Here is a 19,357-nt window from a genome sequence, read left to right as displayed (position 1 = left end):
CACAAATATGCATGTGTGGCGCCCCTGAGGGTTCGGCCGCCACAGGAATGCTGCACTTCTTTAATGGAGTGTGGTGTTCCTCCTCTGAGGTAAGCCTGGTGTGATGGTAGTGACCTAGCCTCTTGCATCCAACACCACATTTCCACCAGAGGGAGCTAGTATGCACTAGGTGCGGCTCCCCTGGTTACAGGGAGACTGGGGAACACAAAGTGGTAGGAACCAGTTAGTGGGTGTGGGTGGAGGAACAGTTAGTTAGTGACACTTCTAATTTCATATTTAATAGAATGCCATTTTTGATCTTGGTCTTTTTGGTTCTTCGTTGGTCTGTTCTCTGGTCTCTGACAGTGTGTCTGTCAAGTGGTCGTACTGTGCTGTCAAAATACTGTGTGTAATGTGACTTCCCTCCGGGAGCGCAGATCCTGTGTGGGCCTGCACCGGCATGGGACACAGCCCTCGTACCGTTTTGTCTGTACTGTATGTATGTACAGACCAAAAGTTTGGACACACCTTCTCATTTAAAGATTTTTCTGTATTTTCATGACTATGAAAATTGTACATTCACACTGAAGGCATCAAAACTATGAATTAACACATGTGGAATTATATACTCATTAAAAAAGTGTGAAACAACTGAAAATATGTCTTATATTTTAGATTCTTCAAAGTAGCCACCTTTTGCTCTGATGACTGCTTTGCACACTCTTGGCATTCTCTTGATGAGCTTCAAGAGGTAGTCACCGGAAATGGTCTTCCAACAATCTAGAAGGAGTTCCCAGAGATGCTTAGCACTTGTTGGCCCTTTTGCCTTCACTCTGCGGTCCAGCTCACCCCAAACCATCTCGATTGGGTTCAGGTCTGGTGACTATGGAGGCCAGGTCATCTGGCGTAGCACCCCATCCCTCTCCTTCTTGGTCAAATAGCCCTTACACAGCCTGGAGGTGTGTTTGGGGTCATTGTCCTGTTGAAAAATAAATGGTGGTTCAACTAAACGCAAACCGGATGGAATAGCATGCCGCTGCAAAATCTTGTGGTAGCCATGCTGGTTCAGTATGCCTTCAATTTTAAATAAATCCCCAACAGTGTCACCAGCAAAGCACCCCCACACCATCACACCTCCTCCTCCATGCTTCACGGTGGGAACCAGGCATGTAGAGTCCATCCATTCACCTTTTCTGCGTCGCACAAAGACACGGTGGTTGGAACCAAACATCTCAAATTTGGACTCATCAGACCAAAGCACAGATTTCCACTGGTCTAATGTCCATTCCTTGTGTTCTTTAGCCCAAACAAGTCTCTTCTGCTTGTTGCCTGTCCTTAGCAGTGGTTTCCTAGCAGCTATTTTACCATGAAGGCCTGCTGCACAAAGTCTCCTCTTAACCGTTGTTGTAGAGATGTGTCTGCTGCTAGAACTCTGTGAGGCATTGACCTGGTCTCTAATCTGAGCTGCTGTTAACCTGCGATTTCTGAGGCTGGTGACTCGGATAAACTTATCCTCAGAAGCAGAGGTGACTCTTGGTCTTCCTTTACTGGGGCGGTCCTCATGTGAGCCAGTTTCTTTGTAGTGCTTGATGGTTTTGCAACTGCACTTGGGGACACTTTCAAAGTTTGCCCAATTTTTCGGACTGACTGACCTTCATTTCTTAAAGTAATGATGGCCACTCGTTTTTCTTTACTTAGCTGCTTTTTTCTTGCCATAATACAAATTTTAACAGTCTATTCAGTAGGACTATCAGCTGTGTATCTACCTGACTTCTGCACACAACAACTGATGGTCCCAACCCCATTTATAAGGCAAGAAATCCCACTTAATAAACCTGACAGGGCACACCTGTGAAGTGAAAACCATTTCCGGTTACAACCTCTTGAAGCTCATCAAGAGAATGCCTAGAGTGTGCAAAGCAGTCATCAAAGCAAAAGGTGGCTACTTTGAAGAACCTAGAATATAAGACATATTTTCAGTTGTTTCACACTTTTTTGTTAAGTATATAATTCCACATGTGTTAATTCATAGTTTTGATGCCTACAGTGTGAATGTACAATTTTCAAAGTCATGAAAATACAGAAAAATCTTTAAATGAGAAGGTGTGTCCAAACTTTTGGTCTGTACTGTGTGTATATATATATATGTGTATATATATATATATATATATATATATATATGTGTGTGTATATATGTATATATGTATGTATATGCATGTGTATATATATATATATATATATATATATATATATATATATATATATATATATATGGCATACTCAAGGGAGTAGCCATTAGAACATAAGGGCAAGAACTAGGTCCTTTTCATCTGAGTACAGGTCAGGCTTAAAAGAAAAGCAGCCATGAATTTGCAGATTGAGGTACACCCTTGCTTGGCTATCCGTTATTGTATTGACTGTTACTGACACCTGATTCTGACCACATTCATACATTATGCTTCTGCCTTGTCCCTTGGTTTAGTTGCTTGGTTCCTCTGCTTCTAGACTTGATTGAAAACCTAAAATTTGTAGCTAAGAAAGTTTATATGGGTAGCATTGTAAGTAGGTGAGGTTAAGAAGGAAAAATACTGGAGAATTGAAAAGAGTATCCTTAAAGGGACTCTGTCAGTGTGGTGCCCCTGCGGGTTCAGTCGCCACAGAGGTACTGCATCTCACCCAGAGGTGTGGTATCTCACTCTCAGGTAAGGAAGGAGTACTGCCCGGGACCAAAACACCTTCATCCAACACTACACTACTCCAGACTGGCAGGAGGGTCAAGATACACTGCTCCACGGCTGAGCCCTGTCCCTGGCTGGAGTGGGGGGAACCAAGAGAGGGGAAACCATGTAGTGGGTGTGGGTGGAGGAAGAAGTTCAGGGGAGCACTTGAGAAGGAGGATATAAAAAGAGAAGCCATCTTGTGAAGAGAGTCCAGTCCGAGGGGAACAGTCAGAGAGAACAGTCAGAACAGTCTGAGTGCTCAGGAGGAGGGCCTAGTGAGAGAGGCCCTGGACAGACTGAGGAGAGGAGCAGGAAGGAAGGCTCCAGAACGGAAAGGATCCTAGGGGCACGGGCTCTGCGGATGCCACCCGTGCGCCCGAATCTACCGGGAATGGAAGGATCAGGCCGCAGAGGGGACCGGCCCCTAAGCTAGCGGAGTTCTTCAGGTCTCAGCTAGATAACCGGAGCGTGCAGCATTTCAGGTGCTGCAGCCAGCAGCCACATCTAAATTGCCAAAAAGGTGGCCATAGAGGACCCAGGGGACAGAGAAGACATCGCCCGACAAGGTCCGCGGTCACTGGCTTGGGACACTGGGTGTGAGGCGCAGGGCAGGAGGGTGAGAGCCAGCGCAGGAAGTCAACCAGAAAAGACACACAGAACGGGGTCCTTCTAGGTGCTCTGGAATTACCTGAGGGTATGCTGAACCCCTCCCTGAGTAAACACAGGATGACGTGGGAGGTTATACACCAGGAACTGTAACCTGGAATCTTGGCAAACTGTGAGCAAAACCCTGAAGACTGCACCCACTGTCTCTGTGAATAATTGCTGCACCATCACCTGCCTGCACCACACTGCAACAGCAACATCTATTACATCCCCACTACTCTGCCCTGCAGCTAAGCTCTACCTGTGGAGAGCTGAACCAACTCTGCTGCATTAACAACAGCTCCAGTGGACCTGCTCTGCAGCGGCGGCTCCCTTTAGCTGCATACCACAGGTGGCGTCACGAATATTATATATATAAAACTTTAATTCCCCTTTTCTTTTTTCCCCTTTCATTGACCGCCCTGGGTCACGGACCGGGTCACCGCCACTGTGATATCTCCCCTAGCAACGACCAGCCCAGCTACCGAGTACACCACGGCCCAGGGGGCGCGTCATCAGCACAAAATGACTGTGCAAACAAAATACAGGCGCTCAGTCCATCCTTTCCGTGCATGGGGCCCTCTTGATTAAATTCAATATGCCCAATCATGGAGGAGCCAAAAGGAAATGGGGATCAGACAAACCTTAGTATGTAGAGAAATTGATGAAACTGATGTAATCAAGAGTTGGGAATCTTGTATTTATTAAATGGGGGGAGGGGCATCCTAGCCGAAAAATGGCTCCTGAAAGGACAAGTTAGGAGTGTAGGATGAAGCGGCTGCTGATCGCAGGAGTTGATGAGGTAGGTCACGCTCTGTCTCACTGTGGCCCTGATGGCTGCTCTCCTTTTCCACTTCTGGTAGTTGGATTCATAGGGCAACAGGCGCTCACTGATTATTTCAAACCTGGCTTTCTACCTGCTTGGGAATTGTCCTCCGTAAATCATTTGCCCATCACCATCTCTTACATATTTTTTTTACATTTTTCTTTTTAACTTTATCCTAAGTGCTAGTTATCCTGTAGTAGCTGTTGTGCAGAAAATATTTGGTCAGCGGCAAATTCTCCTTGCAAAAACAAATTTATTTGTGGTTTCAGAACCCCACAACTATTAACTAATCTCTGGGACAAGTTGATTTGAAAGTGGGGTGAAGATGAGCCTATCCCTTTTAACCTTTCCAATATATAACCTGCATTAAAGGGACCCTGTCACCTTTTGGAAAATGCTAAATGGTGTTACCGTGCTTTACTGCTGCCTTCCTGCAGGCACTGGTACCGGGAGAAAATAAACTTCTTCTCAGGAGCCAGCTTTCATTTATAGGGGTAAGTTAATTTTCTCCCAGTAGCTGCACTTTCAGTAAAGTGGCCTGAGAGCATTGTAAGGCTATGTTCACATGTTGCGTTTTTGCAGCGTTTTTTTTTTTATGCAAATTTTCAGTTGCGTTTTACAGTACCAGCAAAGTCTGAAATTTCATAAATCTCATGCACACACCTTATTTTTCTTTTTTTCCTGACTGTTTTGTCAGAGAGCTGCTTTGCTGCAAAATTGTTTTTGCAGCGTTTTTCGCCCGTAGAAAGCAATGGGTAGTGCAAAAATGCAGGTATCAGGTTTTGTTGCGTTTTTGGTGCCAAAACCTGCTGAAGTTGAATATTTTTTTCTGCACTAAACTTTATCAGCATGCACAAGATGCAAATGTACCCTGACAAAAACACAGTAAAAAAAAAAAAAAAGTGGCAAAAACTCAACAAAATCTGCTTTTTTTTCACGTTGCTGCTTTAATGCCAAGAGAGCAGTTTTTTTCTGTGGGGAAAAAAAACGCTGCAAAAACGCAACATGTGAACATAGCCTAACACTATTCACCAGCAGATTAACCCTATGGGTCCAATTCATCAAAGCTCTCACACCAGAATTCTGGTGTAAAAGCTTTGAAAAGTCCCAAAAAATTAATGCAACTCTGAGTTGTGCCCAAATTTTTTAAATTCTGCCGTCTTCATGTCAGCTTCTTCAGCTCTGCCAAAATGGGTGGAGCAGGGGGAGGAAGCTACAGCTAATCTAATTCATGACAATCTGTGGTGTTACCTACGCCAGAAATCTTACTCCAGTTCTTGGCTGGAGTAATCTTTCAGGGGTGGTGCAGGAAGGCACACTTTGTCAAATGCTCCTCTTCATGAATTGGGAGCGTCTTACTCCCGCACGCCTCCTCAACACCAATGTGAATAACGCCGGTCTTGATGTATCGGGCCCTACATCTGCAAGTAATGGCATTTTCCGAGATGACAGGTTCAGTATAAGACGCAATAGGCCACGTCCATGATTAAACAAGGCACCACCCATTACGGCCTAGGCTGTACCCATTTGAGGGTATAAAATTTTGACATCTGAAAATTGATTATTCACAATAAATACAGAGCCGATGACCGGTTTGTAGCCCACAATACCTTCTTTTCAGGCACAAGCTAAAATATGATTGTGTGACTTTTGCAGCGCCATTGGTAGATATAGAATTGGATTTTTTTTTCAATGCCGATACCAGTCTAAGCAATCTATTGTTTCTCCCTCCAGGACCATGTTATGAAGTATTGCAAGGTGGAATTACATTACATTATCTGAATTTGTATTTTACTCCTCATCAGTCTGAAATGGATCAGCAGAAAAAAAGGATTACGGTAGGTCATCCAAAAGTCAGCATGAACAGGCTAAGGTCATGCCTATTAAATGTGTAAATTATTTAAAGGGGTTGTCCGGTCCAAATTGGTCTGCAGTCATTGTGCACTGCAGGGATTTTCCAGTTTTTGAGCCGGGACCTGACGGTATGTCTGAGTTCAGAGATAGGGATCTTTCAAATAAATGGGTGTGTGCACATGTCAGTGTATTTCCACGGACCGTGTGTCCATGTGCTCCACACAGTGACATGGCCGATTTTTTGCAGATGCACGGTCCTCAAAACGCCCCACATGGATGACATCCGTGTGTCATCCATGTGACACGTACCGGCACCTGGGAAACAGCGCTACAATTAGCGCTGTTCCCAAGCTCCGGTGCTGAACGCTGCCCTCATCATGGTTCCGTGTCGGTGCTACGATCAGCACCAGCAGGGACAATGATGAGGGTAGTAGTAGTCTGCTCCCGCAGTGTCCACCTCTGTAAAAATAAGAATAAGAATAAAATCCATATACTCACCTCTCCTAGGTGTCCTCAGAGGTAATCCTCTGATGCCGAATAGCCGGAAAGAATGAGCCGCACTCATTGAGTGACAGGCCACCACTCCTGAGCTCAGCTCCGGGGCCACTCGCTGGAACGGCTCTTCCTCCCCAGCTCCTCTGCGTCAGCGGTCAAAGGATTACAGCGGGGGACATATCCAGACAGCTGAGTATATGGATATTATTTTAATCTTATTTTTACACAGGGACCCTGCGGGAGAAGACCCCTACCCTCATCGCAGCGCCGGCAGGCAACCATAATGAGGGCAGTGTTCAGCACCCGGCACTTGGGAACTGCGCTAACTGTAGCGATGATTCCCAGGCGCCGGTCCATGTAATCCTGATGCGGCACACGTGTGATACACACGGATATCTCCGGTACCAGAAATATACCGACGTGTGAAACTGGCCTTATACAGTACATATTCCCGGGCCAGAGCCCGACTAGTGGATTCAACCTTGCTCCATACACTAGAGTGAGACCGTGCCCTCTAGTCAGACACATCACTAGTCGGGGTGCGGCCTCGCTCAATAGAAGCGTAAGGAGTGAGGTTGCGCCCACAAGTCCCAGATCAGATACTGGTGAATCCTCATGGTGCATGGTGCATGTGCTGGGGGGATTCATAAGTCTGCAGACACACAGTGACTGCAGTCTTATCTATTTGGATCGGACAACCCCTTTTAAAGTGGTCCTGGTGAGCGGGGGCACAACATAGAAATGTGTATGCTTGACTAGATTACATTGAAAACCTGCACGTGTTCATTCCCCTTGCCTCACTGTAACATCATATCTGGCATCAATATGTGATCAATAGGGGTCCCGATCTTTGCCCTCAGGGTGCATTCACAAGATGCAATACCGGCCTGTCCGTGGGTCTCATGACTTAGGCTATGTGCCCACGTTGCGGACCTGAAGCATATTTTTTACGCTTCTCCCTGGCGGGAAAATCGCATGCGGATATTACATGCGGTTTTCCCGCCAGGTAGAAGCGTTTGTGAGGCGTCTTTGCATGCATTTCCGCATGCGGGTTATCAAGCACTTCTCCAAGCATCACTTGGAAAAGTGCTTGACAACTTGTTCAGAATGGTAAAAATTAAAAAAATAAACTTTATACTCACCTTCCGATGCATTCTCTGCCCCGTCCGGAGTCTTGAGCGGCTCACGCTGTTGTGTGCAGGACCTGCGGTGACGTCATTGAGTCATGTGGTGGGTCACATGACTCAATGACGTGGCAGGTCCTTCAGACAACAGCGCGACGGAGGGAAAACATCAGAAGATAAGTATAAACTTTATTTTATTCTTTTTTTTCCTTTTTCTTTGGTACCCAGGTCTGGAGGAGAGTCTCCTCTCCTCCAGACCTGGGTACCATCCGCACATTGATTCCGCTGCGCTTCCGCAAAATTAATGAACATGCTGCGGATTTTTGACCGCAGCATATACGCTGCGGAAAAATCCGCAGCATGGGCATTGACATTGCGGAATGCCATTGGGGACCATGGGGTGCGGATATACATGCGTTTTTCAAGCGTTTACGCTGCGGAAATTCCGCAGCATATACGCTTGAAAAACGCTACGTGGGCACGCAGCCTTAGTGTAACCGTCGTTTTAATTTTTATTTAATAAATCAATAGAACACATGAAAAGAAGAAACTTTATCAAATTATCAGAGAAATCTGCTTCTTTCTCCTCCAGGACTGCTCTTTCATTCTCAAAATTTTCAATTTATTGTTAAAATCTAGTCAGTGAAGACACATTTTTACCCTACTGAGATGGATGACGGTTGCAATTGATAAGATTCTATATAGATAGGAAGGAGGGAGAAGCTCTGCCTCCAGCTCCCTTGTCCTCCTTCTCCCCTCTACACTGAATCTTATCAGTAGCAGCTGCCATGTGTTGGAGGCCATGAAGACTGGAGTTTAGGAAATTCTGATCTATACAGATCTATTTAAACATGCATATTTAAAAAAAAATGCACAGAAAAAAAGTTGTGTGTTATTAAATCAATAAAATGACCAATTCTCACCCTATTAATTTGCTTTCACAGGAGAAGTTCCTCACATGTATTAAAGCTGTCAAACAGTCGCAAATCATTTTCACAGAGCGACGAAAACTTAACCCCCAAGCACGCTGAAGATAATAAGTGCTCGCCTGAGCATGCTCGTAAATCTCGAGCAACGAGCATGCTCGATCATCACTAGTGGTGGCAGCTAGTATTTTGTGTGTTATTGGGAAGCTTAGTGGTGACCGTACGTACAGTACAGACCAAAAGTTTGGACACACCTTCTCATTTAAAGATTTTTCTGTATTTTCATGACTATGAAAATTGTACATTCACACTGAAGGCATCAAAACTATGAATTAACACATGTGGAATTATATACTTAACAAAAAAGTGTGAAACAACTGAAAATATGTCTTATATTCTAGGTTCTTCAAAGTAGCCACCTTTTGCTTTAATGACTGCTTTGCACACTCTTGGCATTCTCTTGATGAGCTTCAAGAGGTAGTCACCGGAAATGGTTTTCACTTCACAGGTGTGCCCTGTTAGGTTTAATAAGTGGGATTTCTTGCCTTATAAATGGGGTTGGGACCATCAGTTGTGTTGTGCAGAAGTCAGGTGGATACACCGCTGATAGTCCTACTGAATAGACTGTTAGAATTTGTATTATGGCAAGAAAAAAGCAGCTAAGTAAAGAAAAACGAGTGGCCATCATTACTTTAAGAAATGAAGGTCAGTCAGTGTGAAAAATTGGGAAAACTTTGAAAGTGTCCCCAAGTGCAGTTGCAAAAACCATCAAGCGCTACAAAGAAACTGGCTCACATGAGGACCGCCCCAGGAAAGGAAGACTAAGAGTCACCTCTGCTTCTGAGGATAAGTTTATCCGAGTCACCAGCCTCAGAAATCGCAGGTTAACAGCAGCTCAGATTAGAGACCAGGTCAATGCCACACAGAGTTTTAGCAGCAGACACATCTCTTCAACAACTGTTAAGAGGAGACTTTGTGCAGCAGGCCTTCATGGTAAAATAGCTGCTAGGAAACCACTGCTAAGGACAGGCAACAAGCAGAAGAGACTTGTTTGGGCTAAAGAACACAAGGAATGGACATTAGACCAGTGAAAATCTGTGCTTTGGTCTGATGAGTCCAAATTTGAGATCTTTGGTTCCAACCACCGTGTCTTTGTGCGACGCAGAAAAGGTGAACGGATGGACTCTACATGCCTGGTTCCCACCGTGAAGCATGGAGGAGGTGTGATGATGTGGGGTTGCTTTGCTGGTGACACTGTTGGGGATTTATACAAAATTGAAGGCATAGTGAACCAGCATGGCTACCACAGCATCTTGCAGCGGCATATTATTTCATCCGGTTTGCGTTTAGTTGGACCATCATTTATTTTTCAACAGGACAATGACCCCAAACACACCTCCAGGCTGTGTAAGGGCTATTTGACCAAGAAGGAGAGTGATGAGGTGCTACGCCAGATGACCTGGCCTCCACAGTCACCAGACCTGAGCCCAATCGAGATGGTTTTGGTGAGCTGGACCGCAGAGTGAAGGCAAAAGGGCCAACAAGTGCTAAGAATCTCTGGGAACTCCTTCAAGATTGTTGGAAGACCATTTCCGGTGACTACCTCTTGAAGCTCATCAAGAGAATGCCAAGAGTGTGCAAAGCAGTCATCAAAGCAAAAGGTGGTTACTTTGAAGAACCTAGAATATAAGACATATTTTCAGTTGTTTCACACTTTTTTAATGAGTATATAATTCCACATGTGTTAATTCATAGTTTTGATGCCTTCAGTGTGAATGTACAATTTTCATAGTCATGAAAATACAGAAAATTTTTTAAATAAGAAGGTGTGTCCAAACTTTTGGTCTGTACTGTATGTCTGTTCAAAGCATTGGAATGGGATGTGTATATACTATACATTAACTGTGAGCTCAATAATATCCAGCCTAGTACTGAAAGCAGACTCGTCCATCAGTTGTCTTGACTATTGGAGGAGGAGTGCTGGTTCGTGATCACCTGACACTGCTCTATACCTGCTACCTCTGCTAGCCTAGGGCAAATGTTACTGACCCATCCCCTTTAAAGGGAATCTGTCATGTCCTCAAACACTATTAACCTGCAGATATAGGATTAATCTGCAGGTTAATGGCGCTCAGTCCAGGGCCGGCACCCTTCCACCTCCCTTGGGTCCGGGGGCATGCTCCCTCCTCCCTTGGGGCCAGGGGGCCTTCTCCCTCCTCCCTGGGGTCCGGGGGCCTTCTCCCTCCTCCCTGGGGTCTGGCGCCCTGCTCCCTCCCTGGGGTCCGGGGGCCTGCTCCCTGGGGTCCGGTGCCCTGCTCCCTCCATCTCTGGGGCCTGCTCCCTCCCTCCCTGGGGTCCGGCGCCCTGATCCCTCCCTCCCTGGGGTCCAGGGGCCTGCTCCCTCCCTCCCTGGGGTCCGGCCCCCCTCCCTGGGGTCCGCCCCGCTCCCTTCCTTCCTTCTTCCTTGGGTTCCAGTGCCCTGCTCCCTCACTCCTCTCTGGCGTCCGACTCCCTCCCTCCTCCCTGGGGTCCAGTGCCCTGCCCACTCCCTGGGGTCCAGCACCCTCTCTCCTCCCTGGGGTCCAGTGCCCCGCTCCCTCCCTCCTCCCTGGGGTCCGGCCCCCTCTCTCCTCCCTGGGGTCCAGTGCCCTGCCCCCTCCCTGGGGTCCGGCTCCCTTCCTCCTCCCTGGGGTCGGCTCCCTCCCTCCTCCCTGGGGTCTGGCCCCCTCCCTGGGGACCAGCCCCCCTCCCTGCTCCCTGGGGTCCAGTGCCCTGCTCCCTCCCTCCTCCCTGGGGTCCGGCCCCCCTCCCTCCTTCCTGGGGTTCCGGCCTCCCTTCCTCAGGTCCAGTGCCCTGCTCCCTCCCTCCTCCCTGGGGTCCAGTGCCTTGCTCCCTCCCTCCTCCCTGGGGTCCGGCCCCCCTCCCTCCTCCCTGGGGTCTAGTGCCCTGCCCCGTCCCTGGGGTCTGGCCCCCTCTCTCCTCCCTGAGGTCCAGTGCCCTGCTCCCTCCCTCCTCCCAGGGGTCGGGCCTCCTCCCTGGGGTCCAGTGCCTTGCATTCTCCCTCCTCCCTGGGGTCCGGGGTCCAGCCCTCTCTCTCCTCCCTGGAGTCCGGTCCCCTACCTCTTCCCTGGGGTCCAGTGCCCTGCCCCCTCCCTGGAGTCCAGCCCCATCCCTCAGGTCCGGCCCCCTTCCTCCTCCCTGGGGTCCAGTGCCCTGTTCCCTCCCTCCTCCTTGGGGTCTGGGGCCGGCTCCCTCCTCCCTGGAGTCCAGCCCCCTCTCTCCTCCCTGGGGTGCAGTGCCCTGTTCCCTCCTTCCTCCCTGGCGTCTGAGGGCCGGCTCCCTCCTCCCTGGAGTCCGGCCCCCTACCTCCTCCCTGGGGTCCACTGCCTTGCTCCTTCCCTCCTCCCTGGAGTCTGGGGGCCCCCTCCCTGGGGTCCAGTGCCCTGCTCCCTCCCTCCTCCCTGGGGTCTAGTGCCCTGCCTCCTCCCTGGGGTCCAGTGCCCTGCCCCCTCCCTGGGGTCCAGTGCCCTGCTAAGTCCTTCCTCCCTGAGGTCTGTGGTCCAGCCCCCTCCCTGGGGTCCAGTGCCCTGCTCCCTCCCTCCTCCCTGGGGTCCAGCCCCCTCTCTCCTCCCTGGGATCCAGTGCCCTGCTCCCTCTCTCCTCCCTGGGGTCCGGCCCCCTCTCTCCTCCCTGGGGTCCAGTGCCCTGTTCCCTCCCTGGGGTCTGGGGGCCCGCTCCCTCCTCCCTGGAGTCCGGCCCCCTCCCTCCTCCCTGAGGTCCAGTGCCCTGCTCCCTCCCTTCTCCCTGGGGTCCGGCCCACTCCCTCCTCCCTGGGGTCCAGTGCCCTGCCCCCTCCCTCCTCCCTGGGGTCCAGTGCCCTGCTCCCTCTCTCCTCCCTGGGGTCCGGCCCCCTCCCTCCTCCCTGGGGTCTGGCTCCCTCCTCCCTGAAGTCCGGCCCCCTCCCTGGGGTCCAGTGCCCTGTCCCCTCTCTCCTCCCTTTGGTCCATCCCCCTCTCTCCTCCCTGGGGTCTAGTGCCCTGCCCCCTCCCTCCTCCCTGGGGTCCAGTGCCCTGCTCCCTCCCTCCTCCCTGGGGTCCAGTGCCCTGCTCCCTCCCTCCTCCCTGGGGTCCGGGGTCCAGCCCCCACTCTCCTCCCTGGGGTCCAGTGCTCTGTTCCCTTCCTCCTCCCTGGGGTCTGGCTCCCTCCTCCCTGAAGCCCGGCCCCCTCCCTCCTCCCTGGGGTCCAGTGCCCTGCTCCCTCCTTCCTCCCTGAGGTCTGTGGTCCGGCCCCCTCCCTGGGGTCCAGTGCCCTGCTCCCTCCCTCCTCCCAGGGGTCCGCGGTCCAGCCCTCTCCCTCCTCCCTGGGGTCCAGTGCCCAGCCCCCTCTCTCCTCCCTGGGGTCTGGCCCCCTCTCTCCTCCCTGGGGTCCAGTTCCCTGCTCCCTCCTCCCTGGGGTCCAGTGCCCTGTTCCCTCCCTCCTCCCTGGGGTCTGGCTCCCTCCTCCCTGAAGTCCGGCCCCCTCCCTCCTCCCTGGGGTCCAGTGCCCTGTCCCCCTCTCCTCCCTGGGGTCCGGCCCCTCTCTCCTCCCTGGGGTCCGGCCCCTCTCTCCTCCCTAGGGTCTAGTGCCCTGCCCCCTCCCTGGGGTCCAGTGCCCTGCTCCCTCCCTCCTCCCTGGGGCCCAGTGCCCTGCTCCCTCCCTCCTCCCTGGGGTCCAGCCCCCTCTCTCCTCCCTGGGGTCCAGTGCCCTGCTCCCTCCCCCCTCCCTGGGGCCCAGTGCCCTGCTCCCTCCCTCCTCCCTGGGGCCCAGTGCCCTGCTCCCTCCCTCCTCCCTGGGGTCCAGCCCCCTCTCTCCTCCCTGGGGTCCAGTGCCCTGTTCCCTTCCTTCTCCCTGGGGTCTGGCTCCCTCCTCCCTGAAGTCCGGCCCCCTCCCTCCTCCCTGGGGTCCAGTGCCCTGCCCCCTCTCTCCTTCCTGGGGTCTGGCCCCCTCTCTCCTCCCTGGGGTCCAGTGCCCTGCTCCCTCCCTCCTCCCTGGGGTCCAGTGCCCTGCTCCCTCCCTCCTTCCTGAGGTCTGTGGTCCGGCCCCCTCCCTGGGGTCCAGTGCCCTGCTCCCTCCCTCCTTCCTCCTCCCTGGGGTCCAGTGCCCTGCTCCCTCCTCCCTGGGGTCCAGTGCCCTGCCCCCTCCTTCCTCCTCCCTGGGGTCCAGTGCCCTGCCCCCTCCTTCCTCCTCCCTGGGGTCCAGTGCCCTGCCCCCTCCTTCCTCCTCCCTGGGGTCCAGTGCCCTGCTCCCTCCTTCCTGGGGTCCAGTGCCCTGCTCCCTCCTTCCTCCTCCCTGGGGTCCAGTGCCCTGCCCCCTCCTTCCTCCTCCCTGGGGTCCAGTGCCCTTCCCCCTCCTTCCTCCTTCCTGGGGTCCAGTGCCCTGCTCCCTCCTTCCTCCTCCCTGGGGTCCAGTGCCCTGCTCCCTCCTTCCTCCTCCCTGGGGTCCAGTGCCCTGCCCCCTCCCTGGGGTCCAGTGCTCTGCTCCGTCCTTCCTCCCTGAGGTCTGTGGTCCGGCCCCCTCCATGGGGTCCAGTGCCCTGCTCCCTCCCTCTTCCCTGGGGTCTCTGGGTCGGCTCCCTCTCTCCGTTTGGAGACACCTTTTCTAAAAGTGGAAAACCGTGTAATTTCAGCCCCAAGTATAATCTGGCCCCTATTTTCCCATTTATGCCCAAATCCAACATGGCCGCAGACTGAGCTTCCCACTCCCTTGATCACGACTGACGTGGTGACGTCATGACGTTCACTGCGGGAGAGGCGACGTTTCTACCAAAAAGTACCCGGACGTAACGGCACGAAGCTCCGCCCAGCTTCTTCGTGACGTAAAGGACACCCCTCCTGCTCCCTTCCAGACAGCGCTGCCCGCTCTCCCCCTGGTAAGAGGCTGCGGCTCAGTGAAGAAGCGGCGTCCTCGTTATCCGAGCGGGGCCTCACAGCGGACAGCAGCGCGGCTTCACCCCCCGTCACCCACAGAGCGGCCAGGGCAGGACCGAGCGGACAGCATGGTAAGAAGCCGCCGCCGTGAGGGAGGGGAGGAGGGCCGCAATGCGGAGAGGAGGGAGCTGGGGCTGTGTGCGCTGCTGGGCCCCAGGCAAACCGCGGAAGCGCCTGCTGCGGACACCGCCATCACTGCGGCTCTGCTAATCACTGTGTGTATATGTATGGATATATACATTGTGTGTGTGTGTGTATAGAGGAGGCTGGGCACAACGGATCTGCTGATCACTGTGTATGTGTAATATATATTCACTGATCCTGCTGCAAATGTGTGTGTGTGTGTGTGTGTATATATATCTCAGTTGTATACAGACGGTATTTGCAGCCTATGCCCTGCCGTCTATACACGACACATACAGACCCGGGGGTGCACAGCTCGCCCCCGTCTCCCACTTGCAGGCGGGGGTCTCTGGCTCGCGTGGATGATGCTTTTCAGTAATCTACACCCTCTTAGTATTTGAATTTTCTGTTCCATACAATCCCCTCAGCCCTTGATTGACGTGGACCCCGGTTGCACCCTCTCTCCTGACACAGGGTGGGGGCGGAGGATGGGTGGGCATCTTTCCTGTCAGATCCAATGGCCATCATGAAACATTCCCTCCATCCTCCCCATAGTGGCTGTGATAATTGCGGTGAATACTGCGCAGCGTTGGGCTTATCGATGGGAATTTCTATAAAAGAATTTTTTTTTTTCCCCCCCCCAGGAAATCAATATACTGAGAAGGAAAGGGTTAAAATGTGCAGGATTTGTGCAGAGGAGGAAGCTGTAATGAGGCTTATTTGCTGATTAGTACCACTACCCCCCCATTCCTTATTAACCTGGGGCTCTTGATTATGGATTGCCAGCAGTGTGTCCCCCGCCTCTGCAGGGATCCTGTGCACGGTATCTGTGGCAGGGATTTCTCGCTCGCCCACTACAGCAGTTTTCTCTGGGTTTGTTGGGGTCTGGGTGGGGAGGGTGAGCGGCTCCATGTGTCTGGGCACGGCTTTCCCCAGCGCTGTCTCGACATGCTGCCTGTGCCCAACTGTGCATGGAAGCCAAGGGAGTGCGGGCGGCAGAGATGCAACACGATGGATAATAGGATTAAAGGTGACGGCTGCTGTCAGGAAATCAGAGCACGTCCACTCTCATTACTGCTCTAAGCCAAGGAGCCATTGTACCAAGATGATTACTGCTCACTATCTGTAACCATGAATACAAAGCAGCCCAAAGATGACTGTCACCCCCCAGAAACAAGTGTCTGATCCAGTTACTCCTCCCTGTACCCTAAACCACACTTCATAACAGTATGGCTGCCACAGGCGTGTAGCCCCCCTCCATCCTAAATTTCCCCTCAGCTTCCTGAACAGAGTCTGCCACAACCGAGACCCCACGCGCTCAGAAAGGTGTCTGTGGGTGGTGTCACCCCACCTCATGGTGTGTCCTCTGTACAAAGCTTTCACTGACCTTTTTGGGGGAAGTTGTTTTGCAACCCTGCAGTGTTGGCAAGGAACCCTATCCATCTAAAAGTGGGAGAGCTGCAGCATTGTAAGGGGATGTTCACACTGAAGGTTTTTTAATGCTGCCCTGCTTCAAAATACAAATCACTCTCCACAACCTATCTTATTAAAATATATATATTTATTTTTTCCATTCATTCCTGTTCATGCTTTTAAGCCGGTCCCGTCAATCATGCTTTGCTGGTAATGGAGCAGTTCCTAGTGGACTCTTCTCCCCCTGTCTGGCCTTGACTGGTAGAGCATGATCTTGCTGATGTGTGTGTGTGTGTGTATATGTATATATGTATATATATGTATGTGTATATATATATATATATATATATATATATATATATATATATATATATATATATATATATATATATATATATATATATATATATATATATATATATATATATATATATGCAGCCTCCTGTCAGTGGCTACTGAGGGGGCTGGGGCAGGGATCCCCTCTATACTGCAGGCTTGTGAAGATCTGAGCCCAGATATCTTCCTGCAGCTTGTGGATGGGATTTGTTCTCCATGTTACTGCAGTTCTGTAACACTGGAGCTTTGCTTGATCAGACTTTTAACATCCCCATATAACTTAGTCTGAACCCACCAATCATTGAATGTGAGGGGATTGAGCTGTACAAACTCGTGTCCCATCCTTCTGTAATCCAGGTAGAGGGGGTTGGCTGCAGCTTACTCCGCTCTCCCCATAAGGAACAAGCTTTCTTGTGTATGGGGGAGTAAGGAGGGGGGGGGGGGTTGGGCTGGCTATCTGCCAACAGTTATCCTACTTGTTTGAGCCTCTTAGATGGTTTTCCCACAATCAGTCCACAGAATAGGTGATAAACATCTGATCACTGCTCAGATCACCCACTGATCATTAATAATGAAGCTTTCGGTGCCTGGTCACCGCGCACAGACTGCAGTGAGGAAGGTTACATTAATAATCTCATTGCTCAGGAGATTCATAGCCTGTGACATTTTATGGAAATATAAAGCTAAAGTTCCTCATTGTGCATTGTAATATTCACTGCACACTGGAATAGAAATGTGATTGTAAAGCCGAGAAAGGTTCAGCTGGGGGAGAGTGATTGCCGGGCACCATTCATGTTGTGTATGTTTACCTCTATAGGACGTTATATCACAGCTGGGAAGGAAGATAAATGCTGAGATTTGTAGTACCCATGATCAGCACTAGTGACTGAGTATAGCTGGACTTTGTAGAAAGGAGCCTATGTGAAGTATGTAATAGCGTTGGTCAGGCAAACGCAGACTTGCAGAAGACAGTTTTCCTGGAGATGAGGAGTGGGCGTATAATATGGAGCCGGTTACGTTATCCTTTTCTGCCTGGCTGTGCGTATGGAGAAGGTGATCAATCACTGATTAGGACCACCCACCGGACTCCTAAGTTTAAAGGGAACCTGTCACCAGAAAAAAAACACGCTATTAACTTGCACATATGTGGTTAATTGTGGTATTAACCTGCCTGGTGCTTTCACTTAGCGGAACGCGGTCCCTGACGGACAGCCGGCCCCAGTGCAGAGCGAGTGTCAGTCAGGGCCGGGGGCGCAGCTACGGATGCCATTGAACAGCGCCGCCCTCGTGACTGAAACCAGAGTGCTACGGGGGGTGGGGATAAAGTTCAGGCTAGGTGTGGGCGCCGGGCAGGTTAGTAAAGCTATTAACCTGCAGATTAACGCCATATCTGCAGGTTACCTGTGTTTTTTTTTTTCTGCCGACATGTTCCTATTTAAGTGTTTTAAAAGTGATTAGGTTTCTGTCCAAAAAGCCTGAATCTTTTTTTTTTTCATGCCTTGTAACACTAGTGAGAGGCGTGCACAAAAAATGTAGGGGGGGGGGGGAATCTACTTCTCATTCTTGCTGGATCCACTCTTGACTTGGGATCAAATTGTAGTTGCTTCTAACCGAAACTTGATGCAGAGATTCGCGGGTCTCCTGTCTGTCCGTCGGTTACCACTGACCTGCTCATCTCAAACATTAAGTGAGGACACTATGGGAATTTATCCTAATTTTTTATTTTTTTTTTTTGCTTAAAAAAAACCAAAACAAACAAAAAAAAACATACAAAATGCTCAGACTGAATAAAACATTGTCAACACTTAAACCATTGTATAAATTGGAACACCTTTATCAGTTGTTTTTTTTTTTGTTGTTGTTTTGGTCCTGAGTTTGTACACACAGGCATGCCAGAGACTGTCTTGCTTCATTGACCTGTTAGCAGAAAATCTTGCGATTTAAAGAGGTCTACTGCAAAAGGGTCAATGAAACCCTAAGGCTGTGTGCCCACGATGCGTTTTTTTAAGCGTTTCCGCAGTGGCAAACACGCTGCAGAAACACATGGTAGAAGGTCTGCCATGTTCCCCAATGATAATCCGCATGTGCTGTGCACATGCTGCGGAAATTTCCACTGCGGATTATCATTGCGGAAAAAAACGCAGCACTACCAATTATTTTGTGGAAGCGCTGCGTTTTTGCCGCCATTGACTTGCATTAGAACGCGCCAATTCCGCAAGACTGCATCTGTACTTGCGTAATTGGCGCGTTCTAATGTGCGGATGGTACCTGGGTGTGGAGGAGAGGAGAGTCTCCTCTACACCCAGGTACCATTAAAAAAAAAAAAAGCTGTAAAAAAAGAATAAAATAAAAAATGTATACTTACCTTCTGGCGGTGCGCTCCTCCTTGCTTCCCGGCACTTCGCGATGGAATGAAGGACCTGCTCTGACGTCAGTCATGTGACGGGTCACGCGACGCTGACGTCGGCAGGTCCTTCAATCCACCGCTGCCAGCAGCTGGGACGGTGAAGCAAGACAGCGCAGGCCACCGGAGGGTAAGTATATATATTTTTTTAATTTTTGACATTCTCTCGGTCACACATAAATCCATGCCGTTTGCATGGATTTATATAGTGTGACCAAGTTGTCAAGCACTTTCCAAGTGATGCTAATCGCTTGGAAAGCGCTTGACAACCCGCATGCAGAAATGCAAGTGAAGAACGCTTCACATCCGCATGTCCCTGGCAGGAAAAACGCATGTACAATCCGCATGCATTTTTTTCTGCCAGTGAGATGCAGAAACGTCCAGGAAAAAATCCTTAGCATTTCTGCATCGTGGGCACATAGCCTTAAAGGAATGCCTTTAGCTATTTAAAGGGGTTGTCCACAAGCTAGCACTTATTACTAGAAAGCCTCACTACTCCATTGGTCAGGAGGATGTGATCACCTTTGCTACCACCAGACCCTTGAT

At 50.5% G+C, this 19,357-nt stretch overlaps 1 protein-coding gene across 2 annotated transcripts in view; it reads left to right on the top strand.

Annotated features, from left to right (window-relative positions):
• Window positions 1-19,357, top strand: part of PPP3R1 (protein phosphatase 3 regulatory subunit B, alpha) — an 84,506-nt gene that overhangs the window by 18,274 nt on the left and 46,875 nt on the right. Inside the window, exon 2 of one of the 2 annotated variants that reach the window (XM_073672182.1) lies at window positions 5,905-6,008. In XM_073672182.1, the coding sequence (XP_073528283.1) occupies window positions 5,982-6,008 (27 nt within the window). In that variant the 5' untranslated portion in view covers window positions 5,905-5,981. Of the gene's footprint in view, window positions 1-5,904; window positions 6,009-14,339; window positions 14,607-19,357 lie in introns of those variants that run through there. The other variant, XM_073672184.1, reaches the window with a different exon arrangement.

Source organism: Phyllobates terribilis, unplaced genomic scaffold, assembly GCF_046119375.1.
Source record: "Phyllobates terribilis strain yellow unplaced genomic scaffold, ASM4611937v1 Scaffold_3__8_contigs__length_932513732, whole genome shotgun sequence".
Classification (NCBI taxonomy): domain Eukaryota; kingdom Metazoa; phylum Chordata; class Amphibia; order Anura; family Dendrobatidae; genus Phyllobates; species Phyllobates terribilis.
Note: the sequence above shows the minus strand (reverse complement) of the source record. Positions and strands in the feature narration are given on the sequence as shown.